Source organism: Chanos chanos, chromosome 13, assembly GCF_902362185.1.
Source record: "Chanos chanos chromosome 13, fChaCha1.1, whole genome shotgun sequence".
Lineage (NCBI taxonomy): Eukaryota > Metazoa > Chordata > Actinopteri > Gonorynchiformes > Chanidae > Chanos > Chanos chanos.
The window spans coordinates 192,133-210,000 of record NC_044507.1 but is presented as its reverse complement, the minus strand read 5'-3'; the positions used below and the strand labels follow the sequence as shown (position 1 = coordinate 210,000).

General features: G+C 41.1%; 1 protein-coding gene across 1 annotated transcript in view; it reads left to right on the top strand.

Annotated features, from left to right (window-relative positions):
• ano2a (anoctamin 2a) overlaps nt 1–17,868 on the top strand; it is a 54,113-nt gene that overhangs the window by 24,876 nt on the left and 11,369 nt on the right. The window contains exons 17-25 of the mRNA XM_030790422.1: nt 73–147; nt 545–746; nt 1,010–1,121; nt 2,186–2,243; nt 2,503–2,603; nt 4,181–4,332; nt 7,126–7,278; nt 7,409–7,461; nt 10,842–11,023. Of these exons, the coding sequence (XP_030646282.1) occupies nt 73–147; nt 545–746; nt 1,010–1,121; nt 2,186–2,243; nt 2,503–2,603; nt 4,181–4,332; nt 7,126–7,278; nt 7,409–7,461; nt 10,842–11,023 (1,088 nt within the window). The remainder of the gene's footprint in view (nt 1–72; nt 148–544; nt 747–1,009; nt 1,122–2,185; nt 2,244–2,502; nt 2,604–4,180; nt 4,333–7,125; nt 7,279–7,408; nt 7,462–10,841; nt 11,024–17,868) is intronic.

The following is a 17,868-nucleotide window of genomic DNA, read 5'->3' as shown; positions in this document are numbered from 1 at the left end:
GTTATTGTCAGTGATGATGTTATAGTTATCATTATATTGATATTGTTTTTTTATGGTTTTGGATTCTTCCAGCTCCTCTCAGAGTCTCTGACGTGGAGGGACAGATTTCCAGGATACTGTATAAATGTTTCCTCTATCCTTCTCATGGTCAGTGTGTGTGTGTGTGTGTGTGTGTGTGTGTGTGTGTGTGTGTGTTAGTACATGCGTGTGTGTGTCAGTATATGGGAATGCCTGCGTGCGTGTGTGTGTGTGTTTGTGAGGTATACGTTAGGCATAGGTGTGTGTGTGCATGTGCGTACGTGTGTGTGTGTGTGTGTGTGTGTGTGAACATGTGTGTGTGTCAGTATATGAGAATGCACGTGCACGTGTGTGTGTGTGTGTGTGTTAGTGTGTGTGCGTGTACATGTGTGAGTGTGTGTGCGTGTGTGTGTAAGTATGAATGTGTGTGTAAGTATGAGTGTGTGTGTGTGTGTGTCAGATGACTCTTCATACACTGAAGTAGTTCAGTGTTCACTAGGTCTTTCTTTCTGTCTCTGTCTGTCAGATTGGTCTGACATTCTCCGCTGTGTCTGGGGTCATTCTGTATCGCATTATCATGTTCGCTGTTATGTCGATGAACCCTGACCACGAGGCCAAAGCCAACGTTCGTTTTACCATCACCACCACAGCTGTCGTCATCAACCTGCTGGTCGTACTGGTGTTGGATGAGATTTACGGAGCCGTTGCAGCTTGGATCACCGAGCTGGGTGTGTGTGTGTATGTGTGTCTGTATTGTGTAAATGTTTGTGTGTGCAAGTGTGTACATAATGCATGTTTTGTACGTAATGCATTTTTAAGTGTGTATTTTGAGATATTGTAAGGATGTTATTGAGAACTCGAGCAGAGGATGTGGGATTATGCGGTGGGATTATGCAGTGGGGTTATGCGGTGGGGTTATGCGGTGGGGTTATGCGGTGGGGTTATGCGGTGGGGTTATGCGGTGGGATTATGCTGTATTTCTATGACGCAGAGATTCCAAAGACAGAGGCGGCGTTTGAGGAGCATCTGATCCTGAAGGCCTTTCTGCTTAAGAGCATGAATTCTTTTGCTCCGGTCTTCTATGTTGCCTTCTTTAAAGGCCGGTGAGTGGACAACACACACACCCTATACATACTCTTACACACACACACACACACACACACACACACACACTCACACACACACACACGCTAGACACTCTATACATAAGTTGCGTTTACACACATACACTCACATACTCACTTGTACACATATAAATACTATTTGAAACTTTACTGTTTGTTTTTAATGGAAGTTGTGTGTTTGCGTCTTCACATGTTCATATGTGTGATGACTTTATGTTTGTGTTTGTATTGTATTTAATTTCAATGTAGTGGTTTGTTGTTGGGGGTTTTTGATGTAGTTGCTATTCTGTGATACGTTGGTGATATGGATGCTGTGCTGTGATTCGTTGGTGATATAGATGCTGTGCTGTGATTCGTTGGTGATATGGATGCTGTGCTGTGATTCGTTGGTGATATAGATGCTGTGCTGTGATTCGTTGGTGATATGGATGCTGTGCTGTGATTCGTTGGTGATATAGATGCTGTGCTGTGATTTGTTGGTGATATGGATGCTGTGCTGTGATTCGTTGGTGATATGGATGCTGTGCTGTGATTCGTTGGTGATATGGATGCTGTGCTGTGATTCGTTGGTGATATGGATGCTGTGCTGTGATTCGTTGGTGATATGGATGCTGTGCTGTGATTCGTTGGTGATATGGATGCTGTGCTGTGATTCGTTGGTGATATGGATGCTGTGCTGTGATTCGTTGGTGATATAGATGCTGTGCTGTGATTCGTTGGTGATATGGATGCTGTGCTGTGATTCGTTGGTGATATAGATGCTGTGCTGTGATTCGTTGGTGATATGGATGCTGTGCTGTGATTCGTTGGTGATATGGATGCTGTGCTGTGATTCGTTGGTGATATGGATGCTGTGCTGTGATTCGTTGGTGATATGGATGCTGTGCTGTGATTCGTTGGTGATATGGATGCTGTGCTGTGATTCGTTGGTGATATAGATGCTGTGCTGTGATTCGTTGGTGATGTAGGTGTAGACAAAAGAATTTTGGTTGCTGTGTTGTGATCTCTCTCTCTCTCCCTTTGTTTCCCTTTGTCTCTGTCAGGTTTGCAGGTCGTCCAGGCGATTATGTTTATGTCTTCAAAGATTTTCGCATGGAGGAGGTCAGAATCAATGTGTGCTCTTCTTACCAACATCAAATGCATGTCCTCTGTGTGTGTGTGTGTGTGTGTGTGTGCGCGCGCACGCGTTTGTGCTTCGGTGTGTTCACGTGTTGATACGTGTGTGTAAATATACTGATGTTAACATGTATCTGTTTCATGTGTTTGTATGTGTGTGTATATACAGTAATGTTAACATGTATCTGTTACATGTGTTTATATGCATATGTATATAATGATGTTAACATGTGTCTGTTTGCAGTGCGCACCTGGAGGATGTCTTATTGAAGTGTGTATTCAGCTGGGCATCATTATGCTGGGGAAACAACTCATTCAGAACAATGTGTTTGAAATTGCCATACCGTGAGTACACACTCACACACATTCATGCACGCACACACGTACACGCACATTCACATGCACATGCACGCATGCACCTCCGCACGCTCATGCACATGCATGCATACACACACACACACACACACACACACTGACATACATAACAACACACACACACACACACACAGCCCAGTGGGAGGAACAATAACTGTTTGATAACTATTTTGATGTGAAACCAGGTGTCACCTCTGACATATTTGTAAGATATTCTTGATGTATGATTAACTAAAAAACACTGTTACATCACAGAACAAGGTCACATAATAATGACACCCAAAACTGTTCACTTATTGCGCCAGGTTAGGGTTGTGGTCAGGTGATTCTGGCAGGTGTCCAGACAGGTCACCTGATAAAGGGTTCTGATCGCAATGTAAAAAAAGATTCAAGAAATGAGAATGTTGACGGGAGTAGCACATCTGATGTTTTACTTATGATGACAGCAGGTGGAGTGGACATTTGATATTGAGATTTCACAATACTTGCAATGTCCTGCATTCTGTTTTTCATTCATATTGATTTTCTCCATAGCTGTAAGATTCAGTGGTATCATGGCCCCGTTTCCTGCATTTAGCCTTTCTAAACTTTGTGTTTGTATTCGCTGCTATGTTTTGTGTCATAATAGTGGTGAATGTTGTACCTTTCATCACAACAAGAATTTAACTGCAGATGAGATTGGCAGACCCTGAATCCTGACAACCTGTTCTGCGACTGCATCCACCACGTAAAGTCAAAATTACTCACCCCTGTAGTACTGGGTTACAAAAAGCAGCTTTGCACGCTGCTTTGGAACATTACATCAGTAATGGCCAGACCAAACACTGACCAGGGGCCATGCTTGGTTAAGACCAAATGCTGACCAGGGGCCATGCTTGGTTAAGACCAAACGCTGACCAGGGGCCATGCTTAGTTAAGACCAAACACTGACCAGGGGCCATGCTTATTTAAGACCAAACACTGACCAGGGACCATGCTTATTTAAGACCAAACACTGACCAGGGACCATGCTTAGTTAAGACCATCACTGACCAGGGGCCATACTTGGTTAAGACAAAACACTGACCAGGGGCCATGCTTGGTTAAGACCATCACTGACCAGGGGCCATGCTTATTTAAGACCAAACACTGACCAGGGACCATGCTTAGTTAAGACCATCACTGACCAGGGGCCATACTTGGTTAAGACAAAACACTGACCAGGGGCCATGCTTGGTTAAGACAAAACACTGATCAGGGGCCATGCTTAGTTAAGACCAAACACTGATCAGGGGCCATGCTTAGTAAAGACCTGTCTGTCTGTCTGTCTCTGTCTCAGTCTCTCATCCTCATTTTGTCACTTATGTTGTCCTCTCTCTCTTTCTGTCTCTGTCTTTTTCTTTATTCTGTCTTCGTATGTGTGTGTGTGTGTGTGTGTGTGTGTGTGTGTGTATGTGTATGTGTGTGTGTGTGTGTGTGTGTGTGTGTGTCTGTCTTTGTGTCTGTCTGTGTGTGTGTGTGTGTGTGTGTGTGTGTGTGTGTGTGTATGTGTGTGTGTGTGTGTATAGGAAGCTTAAGAAGATGTACCGAGCGTATAAAGAGGAGAAGGAGGGGGAGGTGGAGGTGACCGTGGAGGAGGGGGGGCGAGAGCGGCAGCGGTGGGAGAAAGATTATGATTTGGAGCCGTATGAAGGCCTTAGCCCCGAGTACATGGAGATGAGTGAGTGTCATGGAGTTCCCTCTCTCTCTCTCTCTCGCTGATATTCGTGTTGTTTGTTATGTGTTTTGACTGGTTTTTGACTGGTTCCTATATGTAGAGCTGTAACAATTCCAAATGCTGTCGTACAATTTATTGTCTCAGAAATAATTGTGATTAACAATGTAATTGTCTCTTTTGGTCAAATTTAAAAAATATATTTATTTATTTATTATTTTTCAAACAAATTAAAGTTTTGAATGAATCCCAGGATATATCTTTTAGTTATATCTCTGTTATGTGACCCAGATAATGTAATAACACAAGTACACAGCCTATGAAGTAAACCACACCTCTTTCTTATGGTAACACAGTGTATTTTTAGCTTGACAGCAGAGGCTGACAGTTCAATTATTCCATCCTTCTACTCCCCAAATGACCAGTTGTCCAATCGTAGTTCAGCTGAACTCAGGTAGGCTTGCAGACTCCCCACATTTTGACAGGACCAATGGGACAGTGTCAAGTGATATTTTTTTAACCAATACTAAATGAAAACTCCAGTGAAAACCAAACGTATCAGTTTAATGTTACGGGCATTTGTCAAAGGTACAACACCGCTTCTCACAATGCCCAGTCCTCATGGTTCAAATTACGTGGGGGATTTGGAGGGGTCTGACCCCCCTAATTAAGACCCCCCTAAAAGAGGTAAAAAACAACAGTTCAGGGGGGTTGAAACATTTATATAGCCTATGCTATATAGCCCTGGAAAAAAAAGTTGACCCCCCGATTGTCAGTGTATAAGTCGCACTCTGCCAATCCTTTTTGGATTTTTAACGTTCGAAAGCCGACTTGACTTTGCAACTGTTGTGGGCTTAATGTGCTATCAGAAATACCATAATTATGAGCTCTGAGCACATGAATGGTCAAAGTCATAATTACTAGTGGGAAATTTTTCTATGATACTCGAGTTGCGGAGCTATGACGTAGAGAGTGGGATGGTGCGAGGCAAGGCATCAATAGAGACTTAATTTATTTAATGTTGTCATGTTGTACGTTCAATGTGTGTGTATGACAATGCTTCATCAAAGTTTGTTTCATAAACACAAAATGATTTCTGAACCTCCATTTGTGGATATTTTCTTGAATTAAATTAACGTAATTAATTAATCGAGCTACATTTATCCTAAAGCCTGAATGCTACACCTGATGCGCGTCCTCTCTTCAGTCTGTCTCTGTCATCCAAGACCGCTTTGTTCTTTTTTTTTTTTTTTTGAGGAAACGTTTTTGACAGACTGTCCATTTTTTTAAAGCCGATTCCTTATTTGTGCTAGATTTCCGGCCACGGATTTGAATGCGTGACACATTGTAATTACGATTGCCGGACTTTGAAGTATATTTATAGTACTCTCTGTACATTGTACTACAGACTACAAGCACTTGAAGTCAGCATGTAAATCAATGCGGGGGGTGGGAGGGCGTCTACTGTTCTGTCGTGCTACAGGGTGCATGCAGGCATTGGAAGGGTGTTGCAAACAAAAGTGTGACCATGCTTTGACCCATCTCGTTAAAAAAATATGTATATATATAAAACGCTGCAGTTTCCCCTTGGAGATCAATGAAGTAATCTGTCTGTCTATCTATCTGTCTATGCTTTAACCGCAGTTCAACAAAGAAACCGCGATAACGTCAAAAAATTTCGGTTAGACAGTTGTGAAGTTACTGTTACAGGCCTTTATGTGTCTGAGACCATCAGACTTTACTGTGGAGAGAGGCTTGTCTATGTAATTTTAGGATTAAGCCATTCATCATGCTACAGTGGGCAGAAATACAGTCCTATCAATTAAAAGAATCTGTTTCTTTGCATCCGGTGATGTGTATAGATTTCATAATTCCTGTACACATGAGGATATGAAGGTTTAAGGATATGAATCTCATAGGTCAGAATACGAATCGCAGAATGAGTATGGAAAGTGAAAATGATAGCAACGACTAAGCTTCTTAAATGTGTTCTGTTGATGTTTAATAGGCAGTTTTGATGATGTTCAAATAATTTCATGAATAAACCAGGCTTGAACAATATACATATACCTAAAAAAAACTTCTCAAACTCCTGACATTTTTCATTCAGTAATTTTGTGACATAAAGATGAGGGGAAGACTAATAATTCAGAACCGGAACTGACTGTGTTGTCCTCCAACCCTTCAGCATTTTATAGTTGTCTTTTTTAGATATTGCACATGATCAGTGTTTGGTACTTTTTTCTGAATTTCAGTTTTAACCTCAGTTACCCTGTCTGAATTGGGTTTATTTTGGCTCAATTCAAGTGCTGCCCCTACATCTGTCTGTTTTTTCCCAGAGAAAATTCATGTTTGTCTGCTAAAGTATTTTGGTATAGATATGTGCAGTATTCTTATTTAGCATGGATTTATTTAATTGTTTATTTGTGAATGGAATATGGATTTTGCATGCATAGATATGGATGTTTCTGTGTTTGTTTACAGTAATCCAGTATGGCTTTATTTGTGTTTATTTACAGTAATCCAGTATGGCTTTATTTGTGTTTGTTTACAGTAATCCAGTATGGCTTTATTTGTGTTTATTTACAGTAATCCAGTATGGGTTTATTTGTGTTTATTTACAGTAATCGAGTATGGCTTTATTTGTGTTTATTTACAGTAATCCAGTATGGCTTTATTTGTGTTTGTTTACAGTAATCCAGTATGGCTTTATTTGTGTTTGTTTACAGTAATCCAGTATGGGTTTATTTGTGTTTGTTTACAGTAATCCAGTATGGGTTTATTTGTGTTTGTTTACAGTAATCCAGTATGGGTTTGTGACCTTGTTTGTGGCATCCTTCCCATTGGCTCCTGTCTTTGCTCTCCTGAATAACGTCATTGAGATTCGGCTCGATGCTGCAAAGTTTGTCACTGAGATCCGAAGACCAGACGCTGTGCGGGCCAAGGAGATTGGTATAAAACCTCTTCACAAACACATATTCTGTTCAGGACAGAAATTTTGAGTCCTTCCAAAAGATGGAAAGATTCTTTTCACTGCTGCCCTCTCTCTCTTTTGGTGAACCTGTATTTATTGTTTTGTCAGGGATATGGTATGACATCCTGAGTGGCATCAGCAAGTTTGCTGTCATCACCAATGTGAGTATAAATGTAGTGATATTAATACAGTGATATAGTGAGGAATCTTTCCCTGTAACTGGTGGAAGTCTTGTAAAGAAATGTATGTACTTGTTAACATGCACTTCAGAGCATTTATCTTTTAAATAACTATTTTGCCCAAGAGATGAAACTTGGTGGGGTGGTAATGGAAGAGAAATTAGTCAGGTAACACAAGAATGTTAGCTAAGTGACCAAAACTGTGATTAGACGGAACTGGTAAGAAAATCCAAATCCAACACACACACACACACACACACACACACACACACACACATATATATATATATATATATATATATATATATATATATATATATATATATATATATATATATATATGCATATATATATATACACAAACACGTCAAGGTTTCCATTAGCCAGTAAATACCGTTTTTAGCCTGGTGAAATTTATTTTAAAAAGACAATAAATAAAAAACGATAATGATGCTTGTACAAATCGCATGAAAATGACGCAGCTTATTATCACGCTTGTTCAAAGAGACTGGATGTGAATGCAGGTCAGTGTTGATTTATCCACAAAAGGTTTCCAAATACTCACAGAAACAAACAGGCAGGGTAAACCAAATGTAACATTGTCAGACAAAGACAGAGGCAAACAGAAGGAGTACTTATACACAAGATAATGAACTGATGACAGGTGGAACAGATGATAATTTAACAAGACTAAACAAAGCTGAAGGAATCAGGGAATAAATAGAGAATTTAACCAAAACCGACCCATAGAAAGAGGGAAACCAGAGGAACAGCGCGTGATATGGGAGGAAGAGGGAGACGAGAGGAACAGGGGAACAGAACCCAAACTGTCCACTAGAGGGGAAAACATGAGGAACAGGGTGTGAAACAATCTGGGGGACAAAGAAGACCAGGAGAGTTGGGGAGGACACTGACAAACACCAGGGGAGGACCAGGAGATGGAGGGGGGCAGTCTGGAGGCTCTGGTGGCAGACCAGGAGACGAAACTGGTCAGTGCAGAGGCAGAGCAGGAGACAGGACTAGGTGATCAGGAGGCTCTGGAGGTGGTGTGGGTGACGGCAGAGGAGCAATGGAGGTGCCGGAGGAGGAGCCCTCGAGGCGATGGGGACAGGAGCCGAGGGCGGAGCCTCTGAGGTGACTGGAGCAGGAGTCTGAAGTTTTCCAGTCTGAAGTTTTCCAGTCTGAAGTTTTCCAGTCTGAAGTTTTCCAGTCTGAAGTATTCCAGTCTGAAGTTTTCCAGTCTGAAGTTTTCCAGTCTGAAGTATTCCAGTCTGAAGTTTTCCAGTCTGAAGTTTTCCCGTCTGAAGTTCTTCCTCTGCTGCAATTAGACTGGAGTCTGGTAGAAAAACTTTTCTGTAGAAAAACTAGTACCTTCATGTTTTCCGCATTTTGACATTGACTTGGTTCCGTCTTGGTTCCCAGGAGTTGGGTTTAGTGAGGTCTTTAATGGATTGTGGTGGAGACACAGAATTATGAAGACCATTTCTGTGGTGGAGACATGCAGTAGTGGATATTACAGTGTTCTGTAGTCTAATACAGTCTCCTACAGCTTAGGGCTAAATACATGTTCACATTTGCACTTTGCAGAGTAAGACAGAGCCAGCTTTAGCCTCTGAGGCCAGTGTTTGAGCAAGTCAGCGTAAACTCATAGCACAGTTCTTGGCTGAGTGTGTTTCATATTTTTAAACCTTATATAAATGTTTGCTTGACTGGGCATGTAAATGTTTATAGCTGAATTAAATGTTAAGATGACCAGGTGTCATTGAGGAGATATTAAATCTGACTGACTGTTAGAAGGACCGTCTTTAATGTCATCCTGACTTGTCCTGTCAGACCTGCTAAGTTGACTCTTGTGTGTTTAAGCCCTTCTGGCCCGTCTCTGTAGGTTCAGTGTGTGAGCTGGCACTGCTGCATGCCACAGTGCCAGCAGTGCCAATGCCTTCAGGCTGTGTTGGCACAGGAAGACCTTCTGTCCTCATCTGTGTCCAGCGTCCTAGTGCCATGACATGGGCCGTGACTGGACAAGGAGCTGATAGGGGATTTACTGACCTTTCTGAAATGATAGTTGGGGCCCTTATCCAGGATTACTGAAAATTAGTTTTCCATAAGAGATTGGGGTGAAGGACATGCCAATACAGTTTTCAACCAATGAGTCTGCTTCTGCTACAAACCCAGAACCTCCCACTCTGTTAATAACCTGGGCATCGCTAACGACCTAAACAACTTTTACTGTCATTTTGAAAGACAAAGGGACAGTCCTGACACCACCCCCAGTGTGTAAAGCCATCAGCTCCAGCTCCAGCACCAGGCCACTGGCACTGCCAGAGAAGGGGTCTCTTCTCTCTGTGGTCCTTCTCAAGATTTCTCCTACTTTTCCTTAGCATCTGGGTTTTTTGAGGAGTTGTTTCTTGCCTGCTATGAGGATCAAGTCAGGGGGTGCCACCCTGCTCTGGTTGTTGTGATCCTGTGGGCATGTAAAGCCCTTTGAGACTGTAAACAGTTATATTGGGCCTTAGAGAAACTTGAACTTGAAGCAGGTCTCCAACCCCCTGACTGTGAGCACTGGTTCCCCTCAGGGCTGTGTCCTCACACTGTGGAGTCCTTCCACTTCCTGGGCACCATCATCTCCTAGGCCCTTAAGTGGGAGCTGAACATCAGCTTTCTCATCAATAAAGCCCAACAGAGGATGTACTTCCTTCGGCAGCTGAAGAAGTTCAGCCTGCCAAGGACAATGATGGTGCACTTCTACACTTCCGTCACTGAGTCCATCCTCACCTGCTCCGTCACTGTCTGGTACACTGCTGCCACTGCCAAGAACAAGGGCAGACTGCAGTGTGTCATCCGTTCTACAGAGAAGGTGATTGGCTACAATATGCCATCCCTCCAGAATCTGCACGCCTCTAGGACTTTACTTCACTTCGCGCATCTTACATCTTGTATTTATACGTACATTTCAGTATTCATTTTTTCTACCTGTATTAATATACTTTTATATTATATTTATAGTACTCTCTGTACATTGTACCGCTTCTTGCACTGTTTTTTTATTTTTGTTTGTGTTTCACTGCTTGTTACTATTCATTGTACTTTAGTATTGTATTTGTATGGTGCACCAACACACCAAAAAAAAATTCCTCATATGGGTAATCCTACTTGGCAATAAACTAAATCCTGATGCCGGTAGAGAGCCACCATGCTTCAGAACTGCACCCACAAATCTGTGGTTTTCCTCACAGCTGACAACACAACTGCTCCAAACTAGCATGGGCTAATCAGTTAAATAGTTTGGCTATTTACAAAACCTTTATAGAGCAAGTTTACAGTTTTTCTCTCTGTCTCTCTCCCTCCTTTCTCTCTCTCAGGCATTTGTTATCTCCTTTACATCTGAGTTCATTCCACGGTTGGTTTATCAGTATTTGTACAGTGAGACTGGAACCATGCATGGTTATGTCAACCACACACTGGCTTATTTCAACACCAGCAACTTCAAACCAGGCACTGCCCCCAATGACACTGTGTTTGATCGAGAGCTGCGCATCTGCAGGTACTTTCTCCACACACTCATTTAGTGCATACCATACACAGATTTCACATGGATACATAAACATTACACAAGGACAAACACACACACACACACATACTAGGGACCTGAATCTGAATATGTTAGTTGGGAAAGCACAAATAATGCGATGGAAAACGATATTTCTTCTACCCAAAGTTGCTCGTTATTATTTGGAAAAAAAACATGATTGACGTGTCTGTGCGTCTGCCATTATGGTTCTTCATATTGATTTATGTCATTGTGGGGGGGGCCACAAGATAAACATGCCCATTCTGTTTGCAACACAGGGCTTTGATTTCACCAACTAGTCATTTCATTTACTGCCCATTATTGAAAAGTGATCACTATATTCTGTAGTTGCCCCCACCGAGTTGGGTGCTGGAGCAAGTGAAACAAAAGGCCAGTGTGGCAGCTGGATTATCCTATACATCAAATTGAAACTTAGAACCTGTAGTTTAATTTCCTGCATTTTGAAAAACTCAGTCAAAAGTCGTTTCATTTACTACACTATTGAAAAGTGATTGCTATATTCTGTAGTCGCCCCTGCCAAGTCAGCGCAAATTAGGCTGTTGTAAAATAGGAATTCACGTTTCCCTAACGAACTGCAGTAACGTGAACACATCAAGAATTGCGAACGCAGCATCACTGGAATTTAAGATTATTGCCTTCAACTGAAGGATTGTCACAAATCACCAATCATGATACGATCTAGTTGCAGAGTTTAATAGGACGATCTAAAAACATTAACAATTCTGAAAACCAGGTCAATCAGGGGCAAAGACAAAACTCCAAGAGAATCCAAGAGAAGATATCCAAATAAGCAGGAAAGAGAATCAAAAACCAGGATAGTCAAAAGTATAACACGGCTCAGTAATGCTTCCAGAAGAGAACACAAGACTTCGCAAACACCAGGGAGAAAACAGAGACTTAAATACACAGAACTAAATGAGCTAACAAGAAACAGGTGGGCTAGAGTCAATAAAACAAACCAGGAAGTAAAACACACATACACAAAACTACTATCAAAATAAAAGTCCATTAGAATTCTGGGGAAGGGTAGCGTTGGGTTGTGACAAGGACATTTATCTATACACAGTTAAGCCCAAAATGATTCATACCCATGCCAAATTTGCATTTATAGCGATTTTTTATTTGACCAATAGGTTTCATCTGGCTTGAAATGACATAAACAAGTAACAAAAGACAGCAAGACCTTATGTCAGAGATGTTAATGATACATTTTAACTATTTTAACTGGGTTTTTTTGTTTGTTTTTTTACATTTTTACCAAAAAAGCCATGTTCAAAATTATTCATACCCCTTCAAATTGTTGCAAATTTCTGAGAAAATGCAAGCTACTATACCATTCCAGATGATCCTGGTAATTTCTACCATGTTCTAGAACATTCTAATCTACTATAAATTGAGAACAGCTCATGCAGTAGTTCTCTAGTCAGTCACCAGTCAATGGCAAGTCATGGCCAAAACCAAAGAGCTTAGTGAGGACGTCCACATGCGCATTGTGGCAAGGCTATAAAGCCACATCCAAGTGTTTTCAAGTGCCAGTGGCCACAGTGCAAAGCTAAAAGTCTAAAAGTATTAGGAGTTCCACACTGTGAGAAAACTCAAAGGGTGGGGGTAGGAAGCCAAAAGTTACCCCTGTGCTGGCAAGAATGGCAGTGTAAGAGGCCGAGAAGAATCCAGAGATCACCACCAAGGCCATCCTGATGAATCTGAGCAATTCTGGTACCAACATCTCAAGGCAGACACTCCAGCGGACACTGCATAAGGCTGGTCTCTCTGGACGCCCACCAAAGAGGACTCCACTTCTCCAAGACAGGCACACAAAAGCTCACCTAGCCTTTGCAGAAGCTCATCTGGACAAAGAGGAAACCTTTTGGTCATCGGACCACAGAATTGCAATTTGAAGGGGTATGAATAATTTTGAACATAACATTTTGGTAAAAACGGGGAAAAAAAACCCCCCATAAATATTTAAAATTTATCATTAACATTTCTAACGCATTGTCTTACCATCTTTTACATATAGATAGATTCTTTATAAATAGATTCTTTATAGACAGATTCTTTACTGTCCTCTTCAAGGAAGTTTGTTGCCACAGTCTGTACAGAGCCTCACACATAGGTTACATAAATGCATAAACACGTAAACATAAACACATAGGCTACATAAATAAGTACACAAATAAACATAAACACATAGGTTACATAAATACATACACATGTAAACATAAACATATACTACATACAACCACATTTATGCACGTAAACACAGCATCTCTACACATGATATTACACATTTTGTCAGTTGTTTATGTCATTTCCAGCCAGATGAAACCTATTGGTCAAATAGAAATTCACTATAAATGCAAATTTTGCATGTGTATGAATACTTTTGGGCTTAACTGTATCTACTGTAGTAGCTTCTATTTCCAATGCAAAACAGAATCTTTCAATTTATAAAACATTTTTTCAGTTTCTGAATGTTCAGTGTCCTCCAGTTAAAGCGGTTATCGGGTGTTTTCAGACAGTTCATAAAACTGTTAAGTTAGTTTAGTTAAAAATAAAAATAGACAGAGTGAGAGAGAGATGAAAGGTGCAGCAGTAGGATGTGGAAATATATTTCATGATTAATTATATGCCAATGTTAAATTAGTTGATGCTTTGAAAGCACAAAATTGCATTGCCAATGAATGTTAGGGTAAAAAATGCAACATTTGTCCGATTTAACATGACTTCTGTTATAAACCACGCCCAATTCCGGTCTACTATCAGAATACAGATACAGAGACAGATAATTTTGTTTGTTGAACAGATAATGACATCTCTGTACACTGCTAACTCTCTCAGACACACACCAATAAACACAGATTACACATGAATATACACACATTACAAAGGGACAAACACACACACACTCACACACACACACACACAAACAACCCGGATTGCACATGGATATGTTCACATTACAAACACGCAGACACAGACACATACACACACACTATACACAAATTACACATGGATATATACACATTACACAGAAACAAACACTCACACACGCACACTCACACAACCCATACACAGATTACACATGGATATATACACATTACACAGAAACAAACACTCATACACGCACACTCACACAACCCATACACAAATTACACATGGATATATACACATTACACAGAAACAAACACTCACACACGCACACTCACACAACCCATACACAGATTACACATGGATATATTCATAAGGACAAACACACACACACACTCACAATACACAGATTACACATGCATATATATGCATTACAAATACACACACACACACAAACACTATACACAGATTACACATGCACATGGATGTGTACACATTACTAACACACACACACACACACACACACAGAAACACCCCCTACAAAGATTACTCCTGGATATATACATATTGCAAGGGGCCAAAAACACACACACACTATACACAAATTACGTATGGATATGTACACTTAACAAACACACACACACACACTCACACACTATACACAGATTACACATGGATATGTACACTTTACAAACACAAACACACACACACACTGTACACAGATTACGCATGGCTATGTACACATTGCAAACACACACACACTCACACACTATGCACAGATTACACATGGATATGTACACTTTACAAACACACACACATAGATTACATATGAATATATAAACATTATGAAGGAACACCCACCCACCCGCACACACAGACACACACACCATACCCAGATTACACATGAATATATACACATTAAAAAGGGACAAACACACGCACACTCACACACACACACTTAAATATACACAGATTGCACAGGGATATTTACACATTACCTACACACACACACTATACACAGATTACCCATGGATGTATACACATCACAAAAGGACAGACAACACACACACAAACATATGCATACATACACACAAACACTCACACACACTATACACAGATTACCCATGGATATATACACATCACAAAAGGACAGACAACACACACACAAACATATGCATACATACACACTAACACACTCACACACTATACACAGATTAAGTTTCAAGTTTATTTAGAGCCCAATATCACTGTTTACAGTCTCAAAGGGCTTTACAGGCCACAACAGTCAAATCAAAAGAGGACGGCACCCCCCGACTTAATCCTCATGGCGGGCAAGAAAAAACTCCCCAAAAACCCAAAAGAGAAATGGGAAAATGGGAGAAATCTTGAGAAGGACCACAGAGAGAGGAGACCCCTCCTTGGCCAGACAGGTGTGCGATAGGTGCCGACCCAGCGGGCAGTTACAATTGCAAGTAAATTGGAGCATGAACAAAGGGGATGGCGATGCTGACAGGAGGCTGACAGGGGGATGAAAGATGATAACACCAGGATGGATCGGTCCACAGGGCGGGAGGAGTCAGGATTACTGGTATCTCAGGAGTAGCATGTGTGGCGAGTAGCATGTGTGGCTCGACAGAGAGAGAGAGAGAGAGAGACATTGTTAGATGTTCATTTCCACATAGGCCTAATGGTTAAGGGAAAATATACATCGTGTGCCGAGTGCAGGCAGAGACTCCAGCAAGACTAACTAGTACAGCATAGTTAAAAGGGAGAGCTAGAAGGTAATATGGACATGATGGCACTCTGGGACACAAGGCGGCCACCCACTCCACTGTCAACAAACCTGAGTGAACATGTTAGAGTGGGGGGGGCGACAGCATCCAAACATCCCAGTTCACCAAACATTCTAAGCCCTAGAACCCTCCAGATCTGCTCCTTTGCCTAGTAAAGAGCTGTTAGCAAAAGGCTTGGCTAAACAGATAAGTTTTCAGCTTTGACTTAAACATAGAGACTGTGTCTGAGTCTCGAACATTAATTGGGAGGCTGTTCCATAACTGTGGGGCTCTGTAAGAGATGGCTCTGCCCCCTGCTGTAGCCATCACAACTCGAGGTACCAACAAATAGCCTGCACCTTTTGATCTAAGTAGGCGGGGTGGATCATAAAAGACCAGGAGTTCGCGCAGGTACTGTGGCGCAAGACCATTTAGTGCTCTATAGATTAATAGTGAGATTTTATAATCAATGCGAGATTTGACTGGGAGCCAGTGCAGCGTGGATAAGATAGGGGTGATGTGATCATATCTTTTGGTTCTAGTAAGAACTCTGGCTGCTGCATTCTGAACTAACTGTAGCTTATTTATACACCTATTAGAACATCCAGACAGTAAGGCATTACAATAGTCTAACCTAGAGGTAATGAAAGCATGAACCAATTTTTCAGCATCTTGAAATGACAATGCATTTCTTATCCTGTTAATATTTCTAAGATGAAAGAAGGCCATCCTGGTAATCTACATGAGCTTCAAATGAAAGACTGGGGTCAATAATTACACCAAGGTCTTTTACTGCCGCACCTGATGAAAGAGAAAGGCCATCCAGAGTTACTATGTGATCGGAAAGCTTACTCCTAGCTGCATGTGATCCTAGTACAAGTACTTTTGTTTTTTCAGAGTTAAGTGAGAGGAAGTTAGTAAGGATCCAGTGCCTAATATCCTTTAGACATTCCTCAATTTTGTTAAGCTGGTGTCTCTCATCTGGCTTCGCTGAGATATACAACTGTGTGTCATCAGCATAGCAGTGGAAGCCAATACTGTGTTTACGAATAATATTACCTAGAGGTAGCATATATAAAGAAAAAAAGAAGTGGGCCTAAAAGAGAACCTTGCGGGACTCCAAACTTTACCTCAGTATGTGCAGAGAAGTCACCATTTACATCAACAAACTGATAACGATCAGTCAAGTAGGACCTAAGCCATAAGAGGGCCGTTCCCTTAACTCCAACAGCATTTCCTAGTCTATCAAGGAGAATGGTGTGATCAATGGTGTCAAAGGCTGCACTGAGGTCAAGCAACACAAGCAAGGAGACACAACCCTGATCAGAGGCCAGTAATAGGTCATTTGCAACTTTAACCAGTGCTGTCTCTGTGCTATGAATGATCTGATACATTTCATGAATGTTATTCCTATGTAAGTATGAGCATAACTGCTGTCCTACAGCCTTTTCTAGGATCTTGGAGATAAAGGGGAGGTTAGATATTGGCCTATAGTTGGACAATGAACAGGGGTCGAGGTCAGGTTTTTTACTTAGGGGTTTGATAACTGCTAGTTTAAAAGATTTAGATACGTAGCCAGTGCTAAGGGAGGAACTGATTATTTTTAGAAGAGGTTTGATGACTACTGGTAGTATATGCTTGAGAAAACGTGTAGGTAAGGGATCTAGTACACAAGTTGGTGATTTTGATGAAGAAATTAGTGAGGTTAATTCGGTCACTTGAAGGGGAGTAAAACATTCTAATCGCTGATCTGATATAGTTATATTGTTATCTACAGTGTTAGCGATCAAATTATCTAGTTTAAAATTTATAGTCTGGATTGTTTGTCTGATATTTTCAATTTTGCTGTTGAACAAATTCATGAATGCGTCGCCACTGTATATTGATGGTGTTCCTGTTTCCGAGGTACTCTTATTCCCAGTTAGTTTTGATACAATATTAAATAAAAATCTAGGATTATTTTTGTTGTCTTCTATTAGGGTGGAGAGATACATTGATCTAGTGGCACTAAGAGCTTCTCTGTAGCTCAGGAGGCTCTCCTTCCATGCTAACTGGAATACTACCAATTTAGTTTACGCCATTTACATTCTAATTTTCGAGTGGTATGTTTTAAGGTGCGTGTGTGCTCATTATACCAGGGAGCTAGTTTTTTCT